Genomic DNA, 18,479 nt, shown 5'->3' on the forward strand with positions numbered 1-18,479 from the left:
CAGCCAGAAGCTGCAGTATGTTTTATAATCACAATGTTTAAAAAGTGAAGTTTGTTGTAAAATCACAGACATCAAGAGATATGAATAATATATCTATTTTTTATCAGTCTATATATGGGCTGCAGAATCAAAATGAAAGTCACCTACACTTTTTTTAGGTTCAGCACAGAGAATTGTGAAGATAAACTTGAAGTGTTTAATACGATGAACATTGAGTGACCCGTGTCCCTGTGGTTCCAGTCTGCCCTAGTGTTCTGGCTGAACCAAGGAGTGGACGGAGTCCAGCTGTCTGGAGTGGAACAGCTGTCCAGCACGGTCCCAGCTCTCTGGGCCGACATCCGGGCCATCGTCCAGAACGGGACAGAGAGAGGCGGGTCAGAAAGGTGCAGGGTCCATCTGTAACCTCTGACCTCTGATAGTATCAGGCTTTTTCTTTTTGTTCCAAAACCCAAACATTTGCTTCACATCATGGTTCCTGCTCCCCAGATCGCATGTTAAAGAGAGGATAAAATATGCCACACATTAAGCTCTCAGTAAATGTACATTTTAATACATTTTGATTCAATTATTTCAATAGGAAAAAGTCCAACAAGGACAGGAATGACTTCGTTTTTAAGGAATACTCCATCCTCTTTCTGCTGCTCATTCTAACTTTGCTTTTTCAAACTGAAATATTTGATCAGGTGACAACTTAAAACTCCTTAAAGCTTTAGAGAATTATGGATGTTTCATTTCCTTGTTCTTGTCCTTGTCTTGATGAACCCTTTTTATTATCTTAACATATGTTTTTAGAAACCTATGCTGAACGTTTCTAAAAATTTGCATTTTTAAAAAACAGCTTAATGTCTGGGTTTTGAAAATACCTCTGGTAGCAGAAATGAGCAGCTTCCTGTGAGTTGTGGATTTAATCCGTGTCTGCGTCTTTCAGACTCCTGCTCGGCGTCACAGAAAGCTCCTCTGCTGACAGGGTGTCTGCTCTTCTGTCCTCCACTGAAGTGGACCTCCTCATATCCAAAGTTCTGACAGCAGGCGGCCCTGAGCCTGCCCGCTACGCCCACACCGTCCAGAGGCTCTACTCCAACCACACGCAGACCAAGCTGGCCTGGAATCTGGGGGGGCGAGACGACGGTCACCTGGCCTCATTAGTTCCCCCAGCTCATGTCAAACTGTACCAGCTGCTGCTGCTGACGCTGCCTGGGACGCCTGTCTTCAGCTACGGAGACGAGATCGGCCTGATGGACGGGGTGAGAGCCGCTCAGCTGGCAAACAGACCTGCTCTGAGATTTTGCTCAACAGGAAATAAATCCTGAAGTTCTTTTAGTAAAATCTGTATCTGCGATTCATTTCTGAATAGTTTTGAATTAGAAACTGTTTCAGTTTTTTTTTCTAATCTTTTCATGTTTGCATTAGGAATCCAAGTTTCCCAAGATGCTTTGGGACTTTGAAGACGATCTGAATGGAAGTCTGCAGGTAACCTGCTGCAAAATCTGTCACCAGGAACCAATGTTCACATGCTTCACAGTGATTTTATAATTATGTAGTTTTACTCTTATCCCTTTAGGGTGACTTTAGCGTCTGTCTAGGAACTCGAGGTGAAAAACTCTGGGATATACTGTACCTGAAATAAAAATAAAAAATACACACGCATCAGTGTAGTCACTCAAACCTTCTGGGAATCTTCTGGGAAAGGCTTGTTTGTAATTAAGGAAGGTTGAGGCACAATTTTTCATAGATTATAGTTAATATCCAGGAAACACAGCCAGGGGCGTCACTAGTTTTTGAGGACAAGGGGGCCATAGCCCCCCCGAAGAGGCACAGGATGTGAGAAAACAGCAGGCGAGTACACTTCTCAAGCAGCAGTAAAAGCAGAAAAATTGCTTTTACACTTTTAAAATATTTTATTCATATTCTGGCCACAGTAAATTGAATTTGTTGGTAGTATTTTTGTAGAAAAAAACAATCAACAAAAACCCCGAAATTATTTAGGGGACCTTGAGAATCCTTTAGGCCCCTAAAATGGCCCTCTGGCCCAACCTAAATCCCGATGTCTCCTCTCTCTGTTTTTCTGTCTCCAGGAGGATCAGACTGACAGGCTGTCCCTCCGCAACTTCTTCCGCTCTGTGAGCGAGCTGCGGGGCAAACAGCGCTCCCTCCTTCACGGAGACTTCCTCCTCCTCTCCAACTCCTCCTCGTCTCTGGCGTACCTGCGGGTCTGGGATCAGAACGATCGCTACCTGGCTGCCTTCAACTGGGGGCCGGAGGAGGAGGCGGTGCTGCAGACGAGCGAAGCGGCGCTGCCTCGGCATGCCGCGGTCGCCCTCAGCACCAACAGCAGCGCCCTCCCTGCAGGCAGCAGCGTGGACCTGACGGAGCTGCGGCTCGGCCCCGGGCAGGCCGCGCTCATCAAGCTTCCTCACACCGGATAGAGGAAAACGTTTAGTGTTTGCATTTCTTTTATGTCTGTATTTATGGTGTGTCAACCTGCAGAGGATGATGCTGGAGAGCGGAGCATCGAATCAGAGCAGAGTTATTGTTGTGACACATTGTGGCTTCTGTTGTCTGCAGGGATTCCCAAGCTTTTCTATGCTGCAGCCCCCCAAACTGCATCAGCTTCTGAGCTTTGCCCCCTTTGCAAAACAAACCAAATACATGAACGCCAACTTTTAGACTGATTTTCTCACTTTTATTCTCTACTCTCAATTGTTCGTTTAGCATAAATGCTGCCTCACACCTCTTGATCTTATAGTTGGCCATCCTACGGTTACTGGAGGAGTAAAGCAAATTTTTTTATTTTTAAAAATGTTGAAAAACAATGTTAGATCACGGTTGGGGCTAAATGTTTTGCTTCTAAAAAGATCTGTGAACGTTGGTTCAGCTGTAAACAAATTGCACTCATTTTCATGCGCCTTGTTCAAAAAAATCTGCCTTACATCAGAGGTGAGTGGCTCCTTGGTATGTTAACAGAGAAACAGGTCATCCACTAACAGTGTATAAACAGACTGAGTTAATTGTTGGTCAATGAAGAGAGAACAGAAGGAGCGGAAACATCTCAGCATTTAATGATTACAAGAGGGAAAACCTTACCTTTAGGAAGGAGAAAAGAACATGACATGAACTTTTATGACAATATCATGAATTTTGTTGAATTTGGTAGGCAAATACGACACATGAATAATTGTAAGTTGTATGGATAAATTAAACTAAGTTGAGTTGGTGAAGGATGTGGAGAAGAAGAAGAAATATGGACAGTAAATGTAAAAGCATAATGACGAGAGGAGAAATGATGTAGGGATGAAGAATGGCTGGAGGTCTGACAGTGTGGGACAAACTGCTAACACAAGGCTGGGCAGGAAACATGGAAATCCCTCCAGCTGTGTGCCGTTACTGAAACTGATCAACTAACAAATAGGATTCATTCTCTTCTTCTTTGGTCTCATTTTACCAGGGGTTTTGAGTGTAACAGGTGAACGTGACTCTCGTCTGTATATGTAACACACTGTGCACTTATGTATTGCATTCTGTGAAAAATAATAAATTAAAAACATAAACTGTTTCCAAGCAAGCAAAGAGATTTCTGATGCCTAGTATTCATAATTAGAAAAATAGATTTTATCCAGAAAGCACAGCATCTTGCAAACCTAGGCTTCAACATATAAAGGCGTAAAAAAATATTGTTTTGCATGTACCACTTTAACAGCAATAACTAGATGTTTTGTTACGAATTTCTCACAATTTTATGGCTAAATGTTGATTCATTATTCTTTACATTAAACTTCAGTTTTAAGTTTCATCAGATTTAAGTTGCCCAGGCTCAGTAGTTGCTGAGTAAAGTCCAAACCAGTTGGGATCCGAAAAAATATATAGGGGAATCATCTGTAATATAAATGTAAAAAAAAAAAAAAAAAAAAAAAAAACATAAAACAGGAGTCAGCATTTTTTGTCAACTGCAGGAAATGAGCTCATTAGATTTCTATCCAGAAAAGTCATAGTAGAGGCTGGAAGATAAACACATTCCACTTTTGTTTTCTTCTATCTGTCCACAGTACGTTTGGTGATGATGAAGTTATGTTCAAATAACAATGGATCTGTCCACAGGGGAAAAGAAAAAAAAAGACTTCAAACTTTCCTTCAGGAAATTAGCTAAAAAAAGACCTGGAAAAATTTTAAATGTTATGACAGAGTAAAAAAGAAAATGTCTGACAGCACTTCACCATGCCGATCTGTCTGCTGGTGTACTGTATAGTTGGAACATTGCTTGAAAACATCAGTTTTCATTTGTGACAATTTGTGACATCACAGAATTCAACATAGAAAAAAACAGAAGAGCTGCAACAAAATACAAAGTATCTCTAATGTTTTCTTTATTGCTTCCATCTATCAAATGTTTCTCAATTCTTTATCATCTTACCCCATATAAAAAAGGGTGAGTTTAATTAACGCTTTACAATGTTCATCTGTTATATAAAATAGCTGCGTCACACTTATGATTTAGTTTCATTGGTTATGAGCAAAACAACTAAATTATTATATGGGATATTCCATAATGATTCTGTACTTTTTTTCCCAGTAAGTGTAAATGCTCCAACGCTCATCGGTTAGTAGATTGGAGCCTGCAGTAATTATATTTTTCCACAAGGTGTCAGTAAGTTACCTCTACCGATCAGCTCGGAGCGGTGAAGAAGAGGAAAAAGGAAAGGACGAGAAATAATAGTAGTGATGATGAAGTAAGTTCCCCCGGCTCCCCTCTAAAGTTCTAGCACGTGTTTTTCGGACCGAGACCCGGAGAGAGGCGGGATACTCGGCCTGTTCTCGAAGCTTCTACTGGGTCATCATGAACGCCGATGAGGCCAGGCTGAAGCTGCGGGACCTGCTGGGCCAGGTGAATCCCTCTGAGCTCCCAAAGTTACTGGACTGGATGAAAAACTCAGGTAAACACCTGCACGCATGTCTTCCCTCCCACTTCTCGCGATACTTCATTCTGGCCAGCCTGACTTTGAGGCTAAGCGTGGTTCTGACAACAAGAATCACCTGTGACTAGTGACGAGCAAACTATAAGTCTCAGTTCAGTACTTTAGAACACTGAGCAAAGTCTTTACTATAATCTTACTTTTCCAGAGCTTTATGTATTTGAAGGGCCTCGTCAAAGTATAGATCTAATTCAAGTAAAAAAGATTTGAAGATGAAGATTTGAATTGACTTTCATAGATGTTCTTCATCCAATCTAAAAATATATAAATATGGGGCAGGTTCCAAGTCCTGCTGGAAAATGAAATTAGGATCTTCATACAACCTGTCAGCAAAAGGAAGCATAAAGAACTCTAAATCTAATACTCTGAGGCCACTGTCTGTTTTTAAAATGGCCTCTTTTTTTAGCAAAAAATTTTTATTCATGTTCCTAGATGTTTAAATCTCTTATTTATTTGTTTAATTGTATCCATTGTAATAGCTTTGTTTTATTTTCTTTGTATTTTTTAGACCTTTGTAGCCCTTTGAAATCTCAAGATATAAAGGACATTTTAATAACATCTATTGTATCATTATTAAATACAATCTGCCACATTTTGGGAGCAGAAATCGGTGCTGACTTAGCAAATAAATTTGTAATTCAGTACATTTTTTTTAAAGAAACATTTTAAGTCGGTTCAGCACTGTTTTCTGCACTTCAGCTTTGCTATCCTTCTTAGGTAGAAAAAGCCACCTTAGCTCATCATTTATCTGTAACTGACCTGAGTGAAGTTGGCCCCCCCACCTTCTTCAAATCAGACAAAATTGGTGTCAAACATTTGTGCTACGTTTGTGCTGGTTTGTGCAGCAAAAAGTTTTGTTTGTGCCGCTATCATTTTAAAGATATAAAGAAATGTTTCCAGAGGTCATCCAAGGTCAACCAACCCCCCACCTTCTTCAAATCAGACAAAATGGGTGTCAATCAACTCGGCTACGTTTGTGTTGGTTTGTGCAGCAAAAATTTTCGTTTGTGCTGCTTTGGCTTTGAAGATATTAATGAAAGTGTAAAGGTCAAAAGGTCAACCAGCCCCCCCACTTTTATGAAATCCAACTTTCTTTATATCTTTAAAATGACAGCGGCACAAACAAAAAATTTTGCAGCACAAACCAGCACAAACGTAGCACAAATGTTTGACACCAATTTTGTCTGATTTGAAGAAGGTGGGGGGGCCAACTTCACTCAGGTCTGAAACTGTTATCCAGGTTTTTGGTCGAGCCTCTGATGTTGCTTCTTAAAGAACCAAAATCTCAGTATTGTGTGAGTCACTGGTGTGTGTGGGTGTGTGGGTGTCCCTCTGTAGATGAGCTGGATCAGCTGCTGCTTGACAACAACAAGGTGATCCTGCAGAGCATTGCAGACGACTTGAGAGCCAGACTGCCGGTCGATGCCATGCTGCTGTCTGAGACTGCTGCTCAACACAAGGTTCCTCCACGGTTTCATCTGCTGCCATCTCAAAGCATCTCATTACTGAGCTACAGTTGTCTGTTTCTGATGTGGATAAACAACCACAATGATCCTGAAAAGGGTGCAGTCTGCATTCAGACTTTAACATGACTGTGCTCGCATTCATCTGCACGGACTTAAATGGTGCATGCATGAATGAATGAGGCGTTTTCATTGGCCTGTCTGACCCTGTCTGGCTCAGGTTGTCATTGTGGTGTGATGTGATTACATGGCTTCATGTTCTCCAGTAATCTGCACACAAATGATGTAGAGAAGACGTAGTCTTAGCGTGGCAGTATTATGTAAAATCAACATTTTTGAGCTTCACATTATGTTATAATGTTATCCCTTCATCAAAAACAAACCTGCAGTGTTGCTTTGACTCTTTTATTCACTTCTTGAGAAATCTTTTAATCTCCATAGTAACTATTGAGCTGTGCAAAACACCTGGGTGGACCTAGCCCCACCTTTGAGGTGCATCTCCTCCTCAGAACTGCAGTTTCTGAGCCCTAGAGCTTCTGCCTCACAGAGCAGCCTTCCCCCCATCACTCTCCAGCTCAGCTCCTCAAGACTATTCAGCAGCAATTAGCAAACACCTGATGGAACTGAGCATAAGCTGAGCTCATTACTCTACTGATATGGTTCTGTCTTGTAGATGCAGCAGCGGCAGCGGCCCACGGTTCATGTGGACAGCTTCCTGTACAGTGAGGACCAGGTGGACGCTCTGTGTGAGGAGGGGGCCATGAGCAGGAATTACTGTCTTAGCTGTGGATCCTTCAGGACCGCCCCCCTCGGTAGGAACATGGCTCTGCCTTCTGTCTCCAGACACACAATGATGGTGGAGCAACGTGTACTCCAATGTGATTGACAGCTCTAAGACCCTCCTCCTGTTTCTGTTTGGTTGTCCCTGACTATGTGGTGTATTTAAACTATAAATGAATTGATCCAACTGGGACGATTTATTTATCACAATGAATTGTCCCACAAGCCATTGTGATAAATTATAATATTGCTGCTGTGAGACTATTTTCAAGTAACATAATGGTAATGTCATAATAATACTTTAAATTCTCATAAACATTTGACATTGGAACTGGAAGACATTTTAAATATCCAAAATAAACAAAACAACAAAAACAACAAATAAAATTAATCATGAGGTTTCTCTAAATGAAATTGTCCGTTAAGAAAAGGAGCTAGTTGAGACCAAAGCACCAGACTGAAGACTTTTATCATCCAGTTTCTGGTAGAAAGAGAGAGAACAGAGAAAAACAATAAATCATACAAATTGAAATGATTGAGATCAATTATGATCTTAATTTATCATAACTGATTTATTTGGTTATCGTGACAGGCCCACACAGACTGAGTGTCATAAGTAGTATACTTATGAACATGCATGTAAACCTGGATGTTTACTCCTGTTCTCTTCTTCTCCAGATTTCATCTCACACTCGTTCTCAGTGTCAGAACTTCAGTTCCTGTTCCAGAACGTTCTGCCGGACCTCAGTGGTCGGACTGTGGTGGATGTTGGTTCCCGACTGGGAGCAGTTCTTTATGGGGTCAGAGTTGGTCTTAACCTTTGTGAAACCCACACAGATCCAGAAATGTGTCAATGCTAGTGATAGTTGTCATAAAAACCTTGTTTCAGATGGTTCAAGCTGAAGTATGATCGAAATGATCAGAACATGTTGCTCAGTCATGTGGTGGTACTTTGTGTTCTTCCCCAAAATGAATCAGCATGCCTCTTAAGTGAATATTTACTGTATAAAGTTCTGAGTGGATGTTTTGATGAGTTCAGGGTCATGTTTGTGTGTCAAGGTTTTTCATTTCAGGGGAGGAATTTCAATGTATGTTTGGTGTAAATTAGTTAGCATATCATACAGGGAACTACATATAAATTGTTTTAGTCTAAAAAAAAAGAAAAAAAGAAAAGGTCATAAAGTCCAAAACAAGGTCAACTGAGTTAAATCATGTTTAGTAGATTTTGTGTGTTGATCAGTTTGTTTGTTTTCAGTGAATATCAGCAAATCAAGAAATACATTTAAAAGATACAGGCCATTATTGACAGTACAGCCGGTTACCCAAACAACAAGCAGATACAGGCATTCTGACAATAAGGACTGGAATAAAAACACACAAGAAACAGAGACAAGTTTACTGCCAGTGTTATTAATGAAACATTCACCCTGTTAGCAGGTTACTCAGGTTCTCTGTCACTCTGACTGCTATCGATCCAACACCTTTCAACACAAACTGAAATAATTTATATACAGAAATATGTTTATATATATATATATATATATATATATATATATATATATATATATATATATATATATATATAATAGCATTTTTATAACAGAAGGGAACATAGTTAGTTGATTGTGCTATAAAATGATAAGTGGCTGGAAAACAAAACACATAACACTGCCCCTTTAACGTTAAATGTTAAACCCTTTTCTTTCTAATCTTGAAATGTGTCAAGTCTGTTTTAGAAAACAGTGTTATTGAAATCATTGGGAGAGACTTGAAAACCATGTAAATCATTGTTGTATCATATTGTGATGGTATCATGTGTTCAGGGTTGTTTGTACAGTTCAGCTTCTCGCCTCATTGGACTGGAGTTCAGTGAGGACTTTGTCAGGCTGCAGAACGACACGCTCCACAAATACGGCCTGTCTGATCGAGTTCAGGTTCGTGTCTCTGATCGGTCCTCATCTCTTCTCATACACACACTCGCACACACATTTAATAAAAACTCCCCGTCCCCCTGCAGGTTCTCCATGCAGACGTCTGCACTCAGGAGGTTCTGCTGCAGAGTGCGGATGTTCTGATCATGAACAATGTTTTTGAGTACTTCATGGAGCCCACCGAACAAATTGGGTAGTTCTTCTGAGACTGTGCAGGAAATATCCAGAAAACACCAACTGTCACCTGCATGCTCTAAAGGAACGTTTGCTCTCTGTGTGTTCAGAGCCTGGAAGTTCATCATGCAGGCCTTCAGGAGGAGAGGAGCCCTGCTGGTTACTGTTCCCAGTTTGCAAGAGAGTCTGGATGCTCTGCAGGTACCTGGAAAACACCAGAATGTTGCATTTCTTTCAACACAGAAAAGAGAACTACCGTAGTTTAGTTTTGCACAGCCACAAAAGCAGCTTGGAGCCACATCAGTTCGTTTTTCTTTCAGATGTTTCTGATTTCTGTGAACAGACTTAATTTTATTGTGTTTAGACATACTTACACACAACACATAGGCCTGTCATGGTAATAAATTTTGCCAGAGGATAAATTGTCCCAGAAATTATTGCAATAAAATTATAATATTGTTGCTCCAGACTGAAGAATTTTATCATCTAGGTTTTGGTAGAAAAAGAGAGAAAAGAGAAAACAATAAATCATGCTAATGGGAACTATTGAGCTTATTCTAATTATCATTTGATTAAGAGCAACAACGAAAGAAACTGAGGAAATGTGTGAAGCTCTTCAACTCTGGCACTGAAGAAGACAATCATAGTGGTTTATGTGTGCAGAAGGAAGATAAAGATAGCAATCAGTGACTTTTCCTGGTATACTGTTTTTTTAAAGCAGCCATTTACAGGCTGCTTTAAAAAGGAAATGTTCGGAAAAAAGCATTTAGTGTATGTATTTCATTAAAAGTTTCAATTATCATTATATGTAAATATGTTGTGTTCCTACATGGACACCTGCACCTTTTGACAAGTGCAACACTGAATATGTAAACTTTTTTTCTTTCCAAAGTTGGTGGGTGTGGCTTATATGCAGCTGTGGTCAAAAGTTTGGAAATTACGGTAATAGTTAGGAACTTACGGTAATACGGTTTGTCCCTTATTCCGGCTGCCATTCCTCTGCACACCTGCAGCTCTTTCTGTACTCATGTTTTTAACCAATTCATATCGCTTTATTTTAGGGAACCGCAATATATCGGCCCTAACATCGGTATCAGCCGATATTTATCATTTTTAAACATATCAAATCAGTCTGGATCAATAAATAAAACTGGATCAATATTGACAACCGATATTTATTTCCATCTTGTTGCTGTTTGTTTCTGGAGGTTGGTCATGTGGTGTTAGTTTGGTCATGTGACAGTAGCTGCATTTTTATTACAAATATGGGCACAACCATGTCAATTTTCTGATTATGTCAAAAAAAACACACATAAGTTTGCAATTCTGGTGTTTCCATGAAATAAGAAGCTCAATTAAAATCACATCTGAATAAGTTTGTTGACACAATAAGTCATTCAAAAACATGCTGCACTACAATCCTCCAGCTGCTTCCTGTCATTTTCTTCTTCATGCTTTGTGGCAGTGGTAGTATCAGGTTGTTGTTGATCATGTGACTGGGATGAGGGGAAAAAGTCTTTCCATTTCAGTTTTGCTAAATAAACCAAAACTTTTTATTGAAAAACTATATCATTTTTTTGTTTTGTTTTTTAATTGCCATGTTTCCATTAAGTAAATTTATTTTTGAAATGCTAAATTGTGCAATTATATGGTCAATGGAAATGCAGCTAGTGACAGTGATGCAGCATTAATATCACTATCAATGGACAACATGGGGAGTTTAACTTAAGCAGTGGTGAAGTAAGGAGTGTAATGAAACTGGAATATGTATCGCATGTTACTATCTATTGACTTCTGTTTATTGCAACCTATCTCCATCTCTATATATCACTGCTCACATCCTTCAGGTGCCACTACCACCAGGCTGGGTGGAGGAGCTTCCTGTAGACTACAACGTCTACCTGGGCCGAGATGCAGACCCTGAGGAGCTCAGACAGATTCATCTGTACCACGTCGTCTGACGCTGGCAGCTCCACCAGGATGAGGCCAGGTGACTGCAGACAGAAACGGCCCTACAGAGTCATGTGACTGCAAACGGAGCTCCTTGGAATGGAACATATGACTACGAACAGATCCAGCTGGATGAAGTCATTTGACTGGAGACAAAGTGACCTGTAGTAGATCAGGTGACTGCAGAATGAAACAGCTGTTCTCAATCATCCAAGCACATTTCTCCACCTATCAGGAGGAGGTGCAGCTCTGTGATGCAGGTGGTTCCAGATCTTACTGAAAATGGTTTGAAAAGGTGCGAAATTATGCTGGACTGCATCTGCTTTAACAAAAGTCTTCATTTGTACTCAGAGTTCAGACTTTCTGAAGTCCAGAATCAACTTAAGTCCAAATGTGAACTTCACCAGTCAGAGGTTCTTTACCTCTTGAAATACTAAAATTCAACATGGCTTTCAAACTACCATGGGTCCGAATATTGCAGAACCAGAAGCATAGAATAGATTATTGCACATTGGTGTAATAATAAACCAAACTGTTAATCATGCTTCACTTGTATATTTACTTTACAGCTTGCTTTAAACCATCATTGAGAATATTTTTTTATGTTTATTGTTATCTTTCTAGGTTTCTGTTTTGTATAATTTGATACATTGCAAAATACAAAAGATACCAGCATTGTCTAGTGTTTGTTTACTTGATCCTATAGACAGGGGTTGATTTTTGTCTCCCTAATTACATTTTTTGTGTTTTAAGTTGTGTATTATGACGTTAGGTCCTTAGTAATGAATCCTCTTTAAAAGTCTTATCCTGGTGAATCTCACTGATGGTGTGCACAAGCAGGAGACTTTAAAAATCAAACTAAACTACACTTGATGTTAAGAAAACTACAGAACATGTCAGAAACCAGACTAGGACCTAAATTTTATCACTCACATGGTCTGTTCCTAAATCCTTAGTGAACTGTTCACATAGTGATTTCAGGACCAGAACTGAACAGAAACAACACAGAGTTCTTTGTACTCTGTGTATTACACATAGTATTATTTTATAGCACCGCCATCTTCAGCATGACATCACAACATTAAGGTGTTAACCGTTCTCATCAGCTTTGCACTGAGAAGTTGTTCCTATGATGAGGTCGGCAGAGGCGCAGTTCCACCAGGTGTTTGCTAATTGCTGCTGCCGCTAGTCTGGAGGAGCTGAGCTGCAGAGGGCTGCTCTGTGAGATAAAGCTCAGCTGGAGACTGCAACTTAAAGAGGAGCTTTGTGAAAATAGGTGGAGCTTTGTGAGAGCAAGTGTTTAGACTCCCATGAATGGTTGCCATGTGAAATTTAAGCATTCCTCAAACATGCATAAAAGAATCAAAGCAACATTCAGGTTTGCTTTTAAAGAGCGAATAACATTACAGAGACCAATTTAAAGGTGGCACTAAGCAAAATAGTCATTTTTACGTTCTTTTTCTATTAATTATAGAAATTATAGTCCCAACCTTACAACTATTAATTAATAGTTGTAAGGTTGGGACATTTCATTTTGAAGCAGCGAGCAGAAATCTACCCAGACCTTAAACCCACTCAGAACCTGTTGTGAGTCTCAAAAAACAGCTAGAGAAACATAAGCCAACAAATAAGATAACAGGTTACCATGGGGATTTGGGCATCTGACGGTATCCAGCATTCACTGTCCTCTGTTTATCTGAGATTGGGTTGATGAGGTCCAGGAGGAAAACCCAGACATCCAATGAGTTCTGCGTCTTCACCTGGGGTTTCTTCACTGCTGAAACTTGTATCACATTTTTAACAATTGCTTAGAAAATTCCAGAAACTACATGTCACCAGTGACATATACAATTTATTCATTTTTTTCTGTTTTAATTTTTTTTTTCCAGGCTTCCTGTGAGGTGAGTTTGATTAAAGGTAACACTGAAAAGAAAAGGCATTCATCGGCGAACTCCTCAATACAGCTGCCCGATGCATCTCAATTTCAAGATGTTTGCTTTGATTCTGATTTTGTGTTGAGTTATGATCAGGACAAGCCCACCTTTCTGTGATTGACTAGAGCCCCCTGCTGACCGGAAGTTCTCTTTGGGGTCCCCAAAAGAATTTAGGAGGGAGAAGACACAGTGCAGGTTGACAAATGTAGTAGTTATTCTTAATAAGTTATGTTTATGTTTTCAAGGTCCACATTTCGCACAAAGTGAAGAGTCTTTTTTTTTTTTTTTTTAAATGGCATCTTATACTGGAAATACCTGAAGAAAGTTATCAAATGTCACCTTTACCACTTCAAATTATCTGAACAAGTTAAGGAAAAATCCGGAAGGCCAAAAATATCTGAATTGCCTATAAAATTGCTTAAAAAGAAGGAAATTAGAGACTTTCCTGTCTTATTTCATCCTGTTTGAGCTCAACTTTGTAGTTACTTTGAGAATTGTTTTATATTATTACTATTTAAAATCTTTACCTGAAGTACTATTTGTTTGATAAATAATGCAATGTGACCAAAAAATTATATTATACTGTCATTTAAAGAAAACTTACAGGAAAACTGCAAAACAAATAGCTTTAAATGCAAAATGGAAAAATAGTCAACCATGGAGAAATAAAGGTCAGTGGTGGGTGATGGGCTAAATGGAAGTGTGCCCCAAAATTCCATTCTGCTTATGGCTTCATTTAACTGTGAGTAGGCTCTGTCTATCATTACTATCTTCGGCGGGATTCCGTTATTTTTCCCCTCCTCCATCTCTGTTACTTTGTCAAATTGACTGAATTTGAACCTAACTAAAGGAGATAGCCTGTCAATAAAAGTGTGCAAATATTTTTTGGGTGTGTAAATTTTTGACAAAGGTGTTTTAATATATTTAAAAGACCTTCCGAACACTTTATTCTTAATAAATGGACCCTGTTGTTGCGCGGTCACCGACATTTTCCTTTTCTTACACTCAAGAAACAAACGTAGGCGAAGTACTGAAATTTCCCAGCTGACCGTGAAGTGGTTGAAAACTTCGTCAACAAGCCGCCAGTGAGACGGCTTAGCCCGGAGTTCTTCCTCCTCATTTCGGACCGCCTGTTATCGCTTCATCGTTTCACAACTTGGTAAAGACCGGCCGTTTTTATCGGTTTCTCTGTCTGTTTTAGCGTACCGAATGTCGGAGGAATGAAGTTGTGAGCTTTGTGCTGAATTGGCTCTGAGTTTAGCGTGTCGGCTGGGACATAATGAAGAGGAGCACTTCCATGCGGGCTGGATTATCGGCGCGTGTAACAAAAGACCCGCTCACCACCTCCTCCTCACTCCTGCTGTTCTGTCGAGCTCCTGCCACATTCTAAGCGGGGCTCTGCTTCAGCTCTGGGCTTTTAGCTGAGGCGTTTCACTTGAGTTTTCGTGTTTTATTCGGTAAAGACGAGTGACCCGGTTTCACTCCTCTTTCTTTCAGAGTGGAAGCGGAGCGAAGAGATGCCGCTACTCCACAGAAAGCCCTTTACCCGACAGAAACCTCCGGCTGATCTTCGACCGGACGAAGAAGTGTTTCTCTGTAAAATTACTCATGAAATCTTCAGGACCTATGAGTAAGTAGCAGCCTCAACTCTTAAAAAATAATAATAAAAAAAAACGCTTAAAATAAGTTTGGGATGTTCTATCAATGAGAAAAACTTCCAATTGAAACATAAAAGCTAACTTTATAGTACATTAAAACAAAATAATATATATAGGTTATTTTTTTTTACCAAGATGCGAAAGTCCCAAGAACAGTAGAAAACAGGTTAAAGCGGGTATTGAAAGGTCAGTAGGAGCGGGACAGGTGTACGGTTGGCTAGCTAAAGTGACTGTTAGCTTGGTAGCTACCAGAGCTTAGCTTGGAGAGTTTAGCCCATATAACACAGTCCACTCATTCACATCATACAGGAGGGTTATTATACAAACAAAAACCTATAAATATGAAATATTTGACTCATGTAGTGACCCGTTAACTTCTGAAGTCAGACGTTGTATGTAGGAATGATATAAAACCTAACTTAGTCATGAAATTCGGGAACTAGTAGGATTTCCTAATAATTGTGCTCAGTGATCAGGCTAACCACCATCAGTAAACATAATCACATCGTCTACTACATTTTATTCTTTCAGACATTGTCGCTAATTTTCATTCGATTAGGCTATATGTTACAGTTTGTGGAAACTATTTAATGAGGATAAACTCTGTTAAAAGTGTAAATAAACAGTTTTTAACTGTTACTGTCAAAAGGCAGCCATATTGGATGTCGGGTAAAAAGGCTTGTGAGAAACCTACAACTTTCCTGCTGACAGGTTTGATTCTCCGGGACCTTTCTGTTAATTTCTCCAGTTACAATCTTAAAAGCTTCAACTTCAGAATTAAAACCCAGTGCATAATCAGTTTGCATAATTAAGTAAACATGCCAGGGATATAAAAAAATTTTATTTTTGTTTTGCTCTTACATGGTACTATAAGAAACTGAAACTTATGTGGTAATGCTGTCTAAAATGCCCCAAAAAATGGTGGTTGGGAAAGTCAATTATTCACTGAAGTGCCACAGATTCTAAAACATTTGAGAACCAGTGTTTCATACAATTCCCTAAAAAAAAAACAAAAAAAACATGACGTATTACACAATTACTAATCATATTCATCTTTGAAAATGTGCATTGTAAAATTAACGTGTTAAATGTATGTAATAGACAAATTCCATAAATATCAAGTGACAAAAATATACATGGAGACTAAAATAAAAGGCAGCCTTACAAGTGGGCCAATGGTTTATTTCAACAAGCTCTAGTTTTTGATTGTTTCTTGGAATAAGTATAAAAATTACTTACAGAAATGCTCAAATTTGATCCGTTGCCTGTTTTTTTATTTGTATTTTTTAAGCCATTCAGCGTCCAAATTGATATGTAGGCTTCAACTGTTCCAAAGAACCAATATTTACATACATGTTCTTGGTATCAATGGAGAAAAAATTATGTCAAGGACAGGAATTGATTTTTTTTTTCCAACTATTACATCTCAGCTGATATAAAAGAGAAACGATCAAGATGGACAAGGGTTATTATTAACAATTTAGGTTTGTGTTGCCCATCCTTTGACTTAATCATCGGCTCACCAAGGTTCTGAACATTTCTCTGTTTGAATCAGAATTCCCATTAGCCTGTGTGCTATTTGTATCTAAAAAATTGCAGCATGCTGCATGAAGTTCGTGTGAAGATGTGAATCAGCTGTTTTTCTGTCCCTCCCTCCCACAGTGAGTTCTTTGAGAGGACCATCCTTTGCAACAGTTTGGTGTGGAGCTGTGCTCTGACAGGCCGAGCTGGCCTCACCTACCTGGAGGCCGTGGAGAGCGAGCGGCGGGCGAAGCAGAGCCTGGAGAGCTTCCCTCAGGCCCTGGTGGTGCCAATGCTCCACCTGGCTGCTCTGAGCCGCCACTGCAGGCTGTCGGAGCTCTGCGAGGACGTCTACGGCTTCGTCAAGGATCGTTTCTTCCCAGGAGAGATAGTGGATGTGAGCGGACGCAACGGAACTAGGTATGCACCAGTAACCTAGTTTTAATGTTCATCTTCAGGCTCCAGGAGTCACCATCAAGGACATCTATAACTACGTTTCCATTGACCATAAAACTGTGCAAACTGGTATTATGAAAATGAATTTGCTTAATGGAATCGTGCCAGTTAAAAAATAAATAAAAACTCATATTTTTTGATGAGTTTTGACGCTAGGATGAGATGATTTATCAGCCGTATAGAAACCAGTGGAGAACAAGCAGCCTCCAGCTCTCAGAATTGATGCATTTCACAAAACTTGAATGGAAACTTTTTTTCGCATCATGTGATCAACATCCAGATGTTACTTCTGGTGAAAATTACAAAGATGATGACAGGAAGTGGTATTAGGATGACAGCAATGCATGTTTTTTAATGACTTGTTCCATGAACAATCTTATTCACGTGTGACTTTAATTTCTTATTTAATTGAAAAGCTGCAATTGTGATTTTTAAATTTTTTTTATTTATTTTTTAACATTAGTTAAATTGGACTATTCTCAGCTTTCCCAAGTGTAAATACTGTGTGTATTTCAGGCGTGTGTGCGAGATCGTGCAGGTGTTGTCACTTTACGCTTGTGCCAACGGAGCGCCACTCACTAACCGGCAAAGCAAGGCAGCAGACAGCGACACCATTGTGATTAGTGACAGCGATGAGGAGAGTGACGCCTTCCAGAGCTCCACAGCACATCTCAACGGGTTAGTAGATCACAAACCACTCTGGAACACAATTCCTCAAACTGTTTGATGAATGCAAAAAATTGAGGTGGGATTATTTGAGTTATGGACAGGCAGAAGAGGGTTAGCGGATTTGATCCAGATCTGCAGTAGGACCATGTAGCCAACGGCAGATTCAGGTTCCATCCAGTTAAAGCAGGAGGTTGGCCTTGTTTCCAGTGCACTAAGAGCTTTGTGTATGATGTGCTTCCTGTGTCGCTCTTCTGATGTTATTTCTGTTGCGTAGTAGAGCTGTGGAGATTTCCTGTTTCTAAGATGTACAAAAAATCCCACATTTGTGAACTTATGCCATTTAGTTCAATTCAGTTTATTTATATGACGACAATTAACAACAAATGTCATCTCGAGGCATTTTATAAACCATTCATTATACATACGTTCCCATTGATACTAGTTATCAAACAGTGTAAGAAGTTTAGTTCATTATTCTAATTAGTTTGAAAAGTTTCTAAGTAAACCCAGCAGATTGCATCCAGTCATTGACTCGCAGCATTCACTCCTCCTGGACCAGCAGGGGACAACAGTAGATAACCGCTGGCATGGAGTTGTTGATTTTACCGTAATCCCTCATACTGAGCATGCATGTAGTGACAGTGGAGAGGATAAACTCCTATTTAACAGGAAGAAACCTCCAATTAACCAGAACCTGGGTCAGTATAAGCAGCCATCTACCACAACCGACTAGAGGCCTGAGGAGACAGAGCAGAGACACAAAAGAAACTTTTTACTAACCTTCTGTGTTGGTAAAAAAATTAATAGCAGGAGAGGGAGAATGATTAGTTGATGGCATCATTATGTCACACGATGGCCTCCTCCAGGAAGGACTCAGCCAATCAGAACGCCAGACCAGAGAAACACTAGGAGAAAACATAAAAGGAGTGAAATTAGATAGATGCTTAGAACAGATAAATGTGTGGATGTGCCAAAA

At 39.7% G+C, this 18,479-nt stretch overlaps 3 protein-coding genes across 5 annotated transcripts in view; all 3 read left to right on the forward strand.

The window, feature by feature from the left end:
* slc3a2b (solute carrier family 3 member 2b) overlaps positions 1–4,161 on the forward strand; it is an 11,132-nt gene extending 6,971 nt beyond the window's left edge. The window contains exons 5-8 of the mRNA XM_015036576.1: positions 241–383; positions 929–1,244; positions 1,411–1,470; positions 2,076–4,161. Coding sequence (XP_014892062.1) covers positions 241–383; positions 929–1,244; positions 1,411–1,470; positions 2,076–2,426 — 870 coding nt within the window. The 3' untranslated portion in view covers positions 2,427–4,161. The remainder of the gene's footprint in view (positions 1–240; positions 384–928; positions 1,245–1,410; positions 1,471–2,075) is intronic.
* A 489-nt stretch (positions 4,162–4,650) lies between these two features.
* LOC106949993 (uncharacterized) lies at positions 4,651–11,943 on the forward strand. The gene is made up of 8 exons (XM_015036582.1): positions 4,651–4,928; positions 6,306–6,427; positions 7,104–7,242; positions 7,889–8,010; positions 9,034–9,144; positions 9,228–9,334; positions 9,426–9,516; positions 11,163–11,943. Exons 1-8 carry the CDS (start codon positions 4,832–4,834, stop codon positions 11,274–11,276), a joined length of 903 nt encoding a protein of 300 aa, XP_014892068.1. The 5' UTR covers positions 4,651–4,831; the 3' UTR covers positions 11,277–11,943.
* A 2,303-nt stretch (positions 11,944–14,246) lies between these two features.
* The window catches only part of baz1a (bromodomain adjacent to zinc finger domain, 1A), a 41,705-nt gene continuing 37,472 nt past the window's right edge, over positions 14,247–18,479 (forward strand). For 2 of the 3 annotated variants that reach the window (XM_015036563.1, XM_015036565.1), the window contains exons 1-4: positions 14,247–14,358; positions 14,697–14,829; positions 16,520–16,798; positions 17,351–17,512. In XM_015036563.1, the coding sequence (XP_014892049.1) occupies positions 14,717–14,829; positions 16,520–16,798; positions 17,351–17,512 (554 nt within the window). In that variant the 5' untranslated portion in view covers positions 14,247–14,358; positions 14,697–14,716. Of the gene's footprint in view, positions 14,359–14,378; positions 14,830–16,519; positions 16,799–17,350; positions 17,513–18,479 lie in introns of those variants that run through there. The other variant, XM_015036564.1, reaches the window with a different exon arrangement.

This window comes from Poecilia latipinna, unplaced genomic scaffold (assembly GCF_001443285.1).
Source record: "Poecilia latipinna isolate Pla-1442-1.1 unplaced genomic scaffold, P_latipinna-1.0 Scaffold373, whole genome shotgun sequence".
NCBI classification, from domain to species: Eukaryota; Metazoa; Chordata; class Actinopteri; order Cyprinodontiformes; family Poeciliidae; genus Poecilia; species Poecilia latipinna.

What these genes read in the sequence shown, in the direction of transcription:
- LOC106949993 (XM_015036582.1), top strand. Translation starts at nt 4,832, where the DNA reads ATGAACGCCGATGAGGCCAGGCTGAAGCTGCGGGACCTGCTGGGCCAG. An exon ending in GGACTGGATGAAAAACTCAG is followed by an intron (nt 4,929 to 6,305) that starts GTAAACACCTGC and finishes GTCCCTCTGTAG; the next exon opens with ATGAGCTGGATCAGCTGCTG. An exon ending in GAGCCCACCGAACAAATTGG is followed by an intron (nt 9,335 to 9,425) that starts GTAGTTCTTCTG and finishes CTGTGTGTTCAG; the next exon opens with AGCCTGGAAGTTCATCATGC.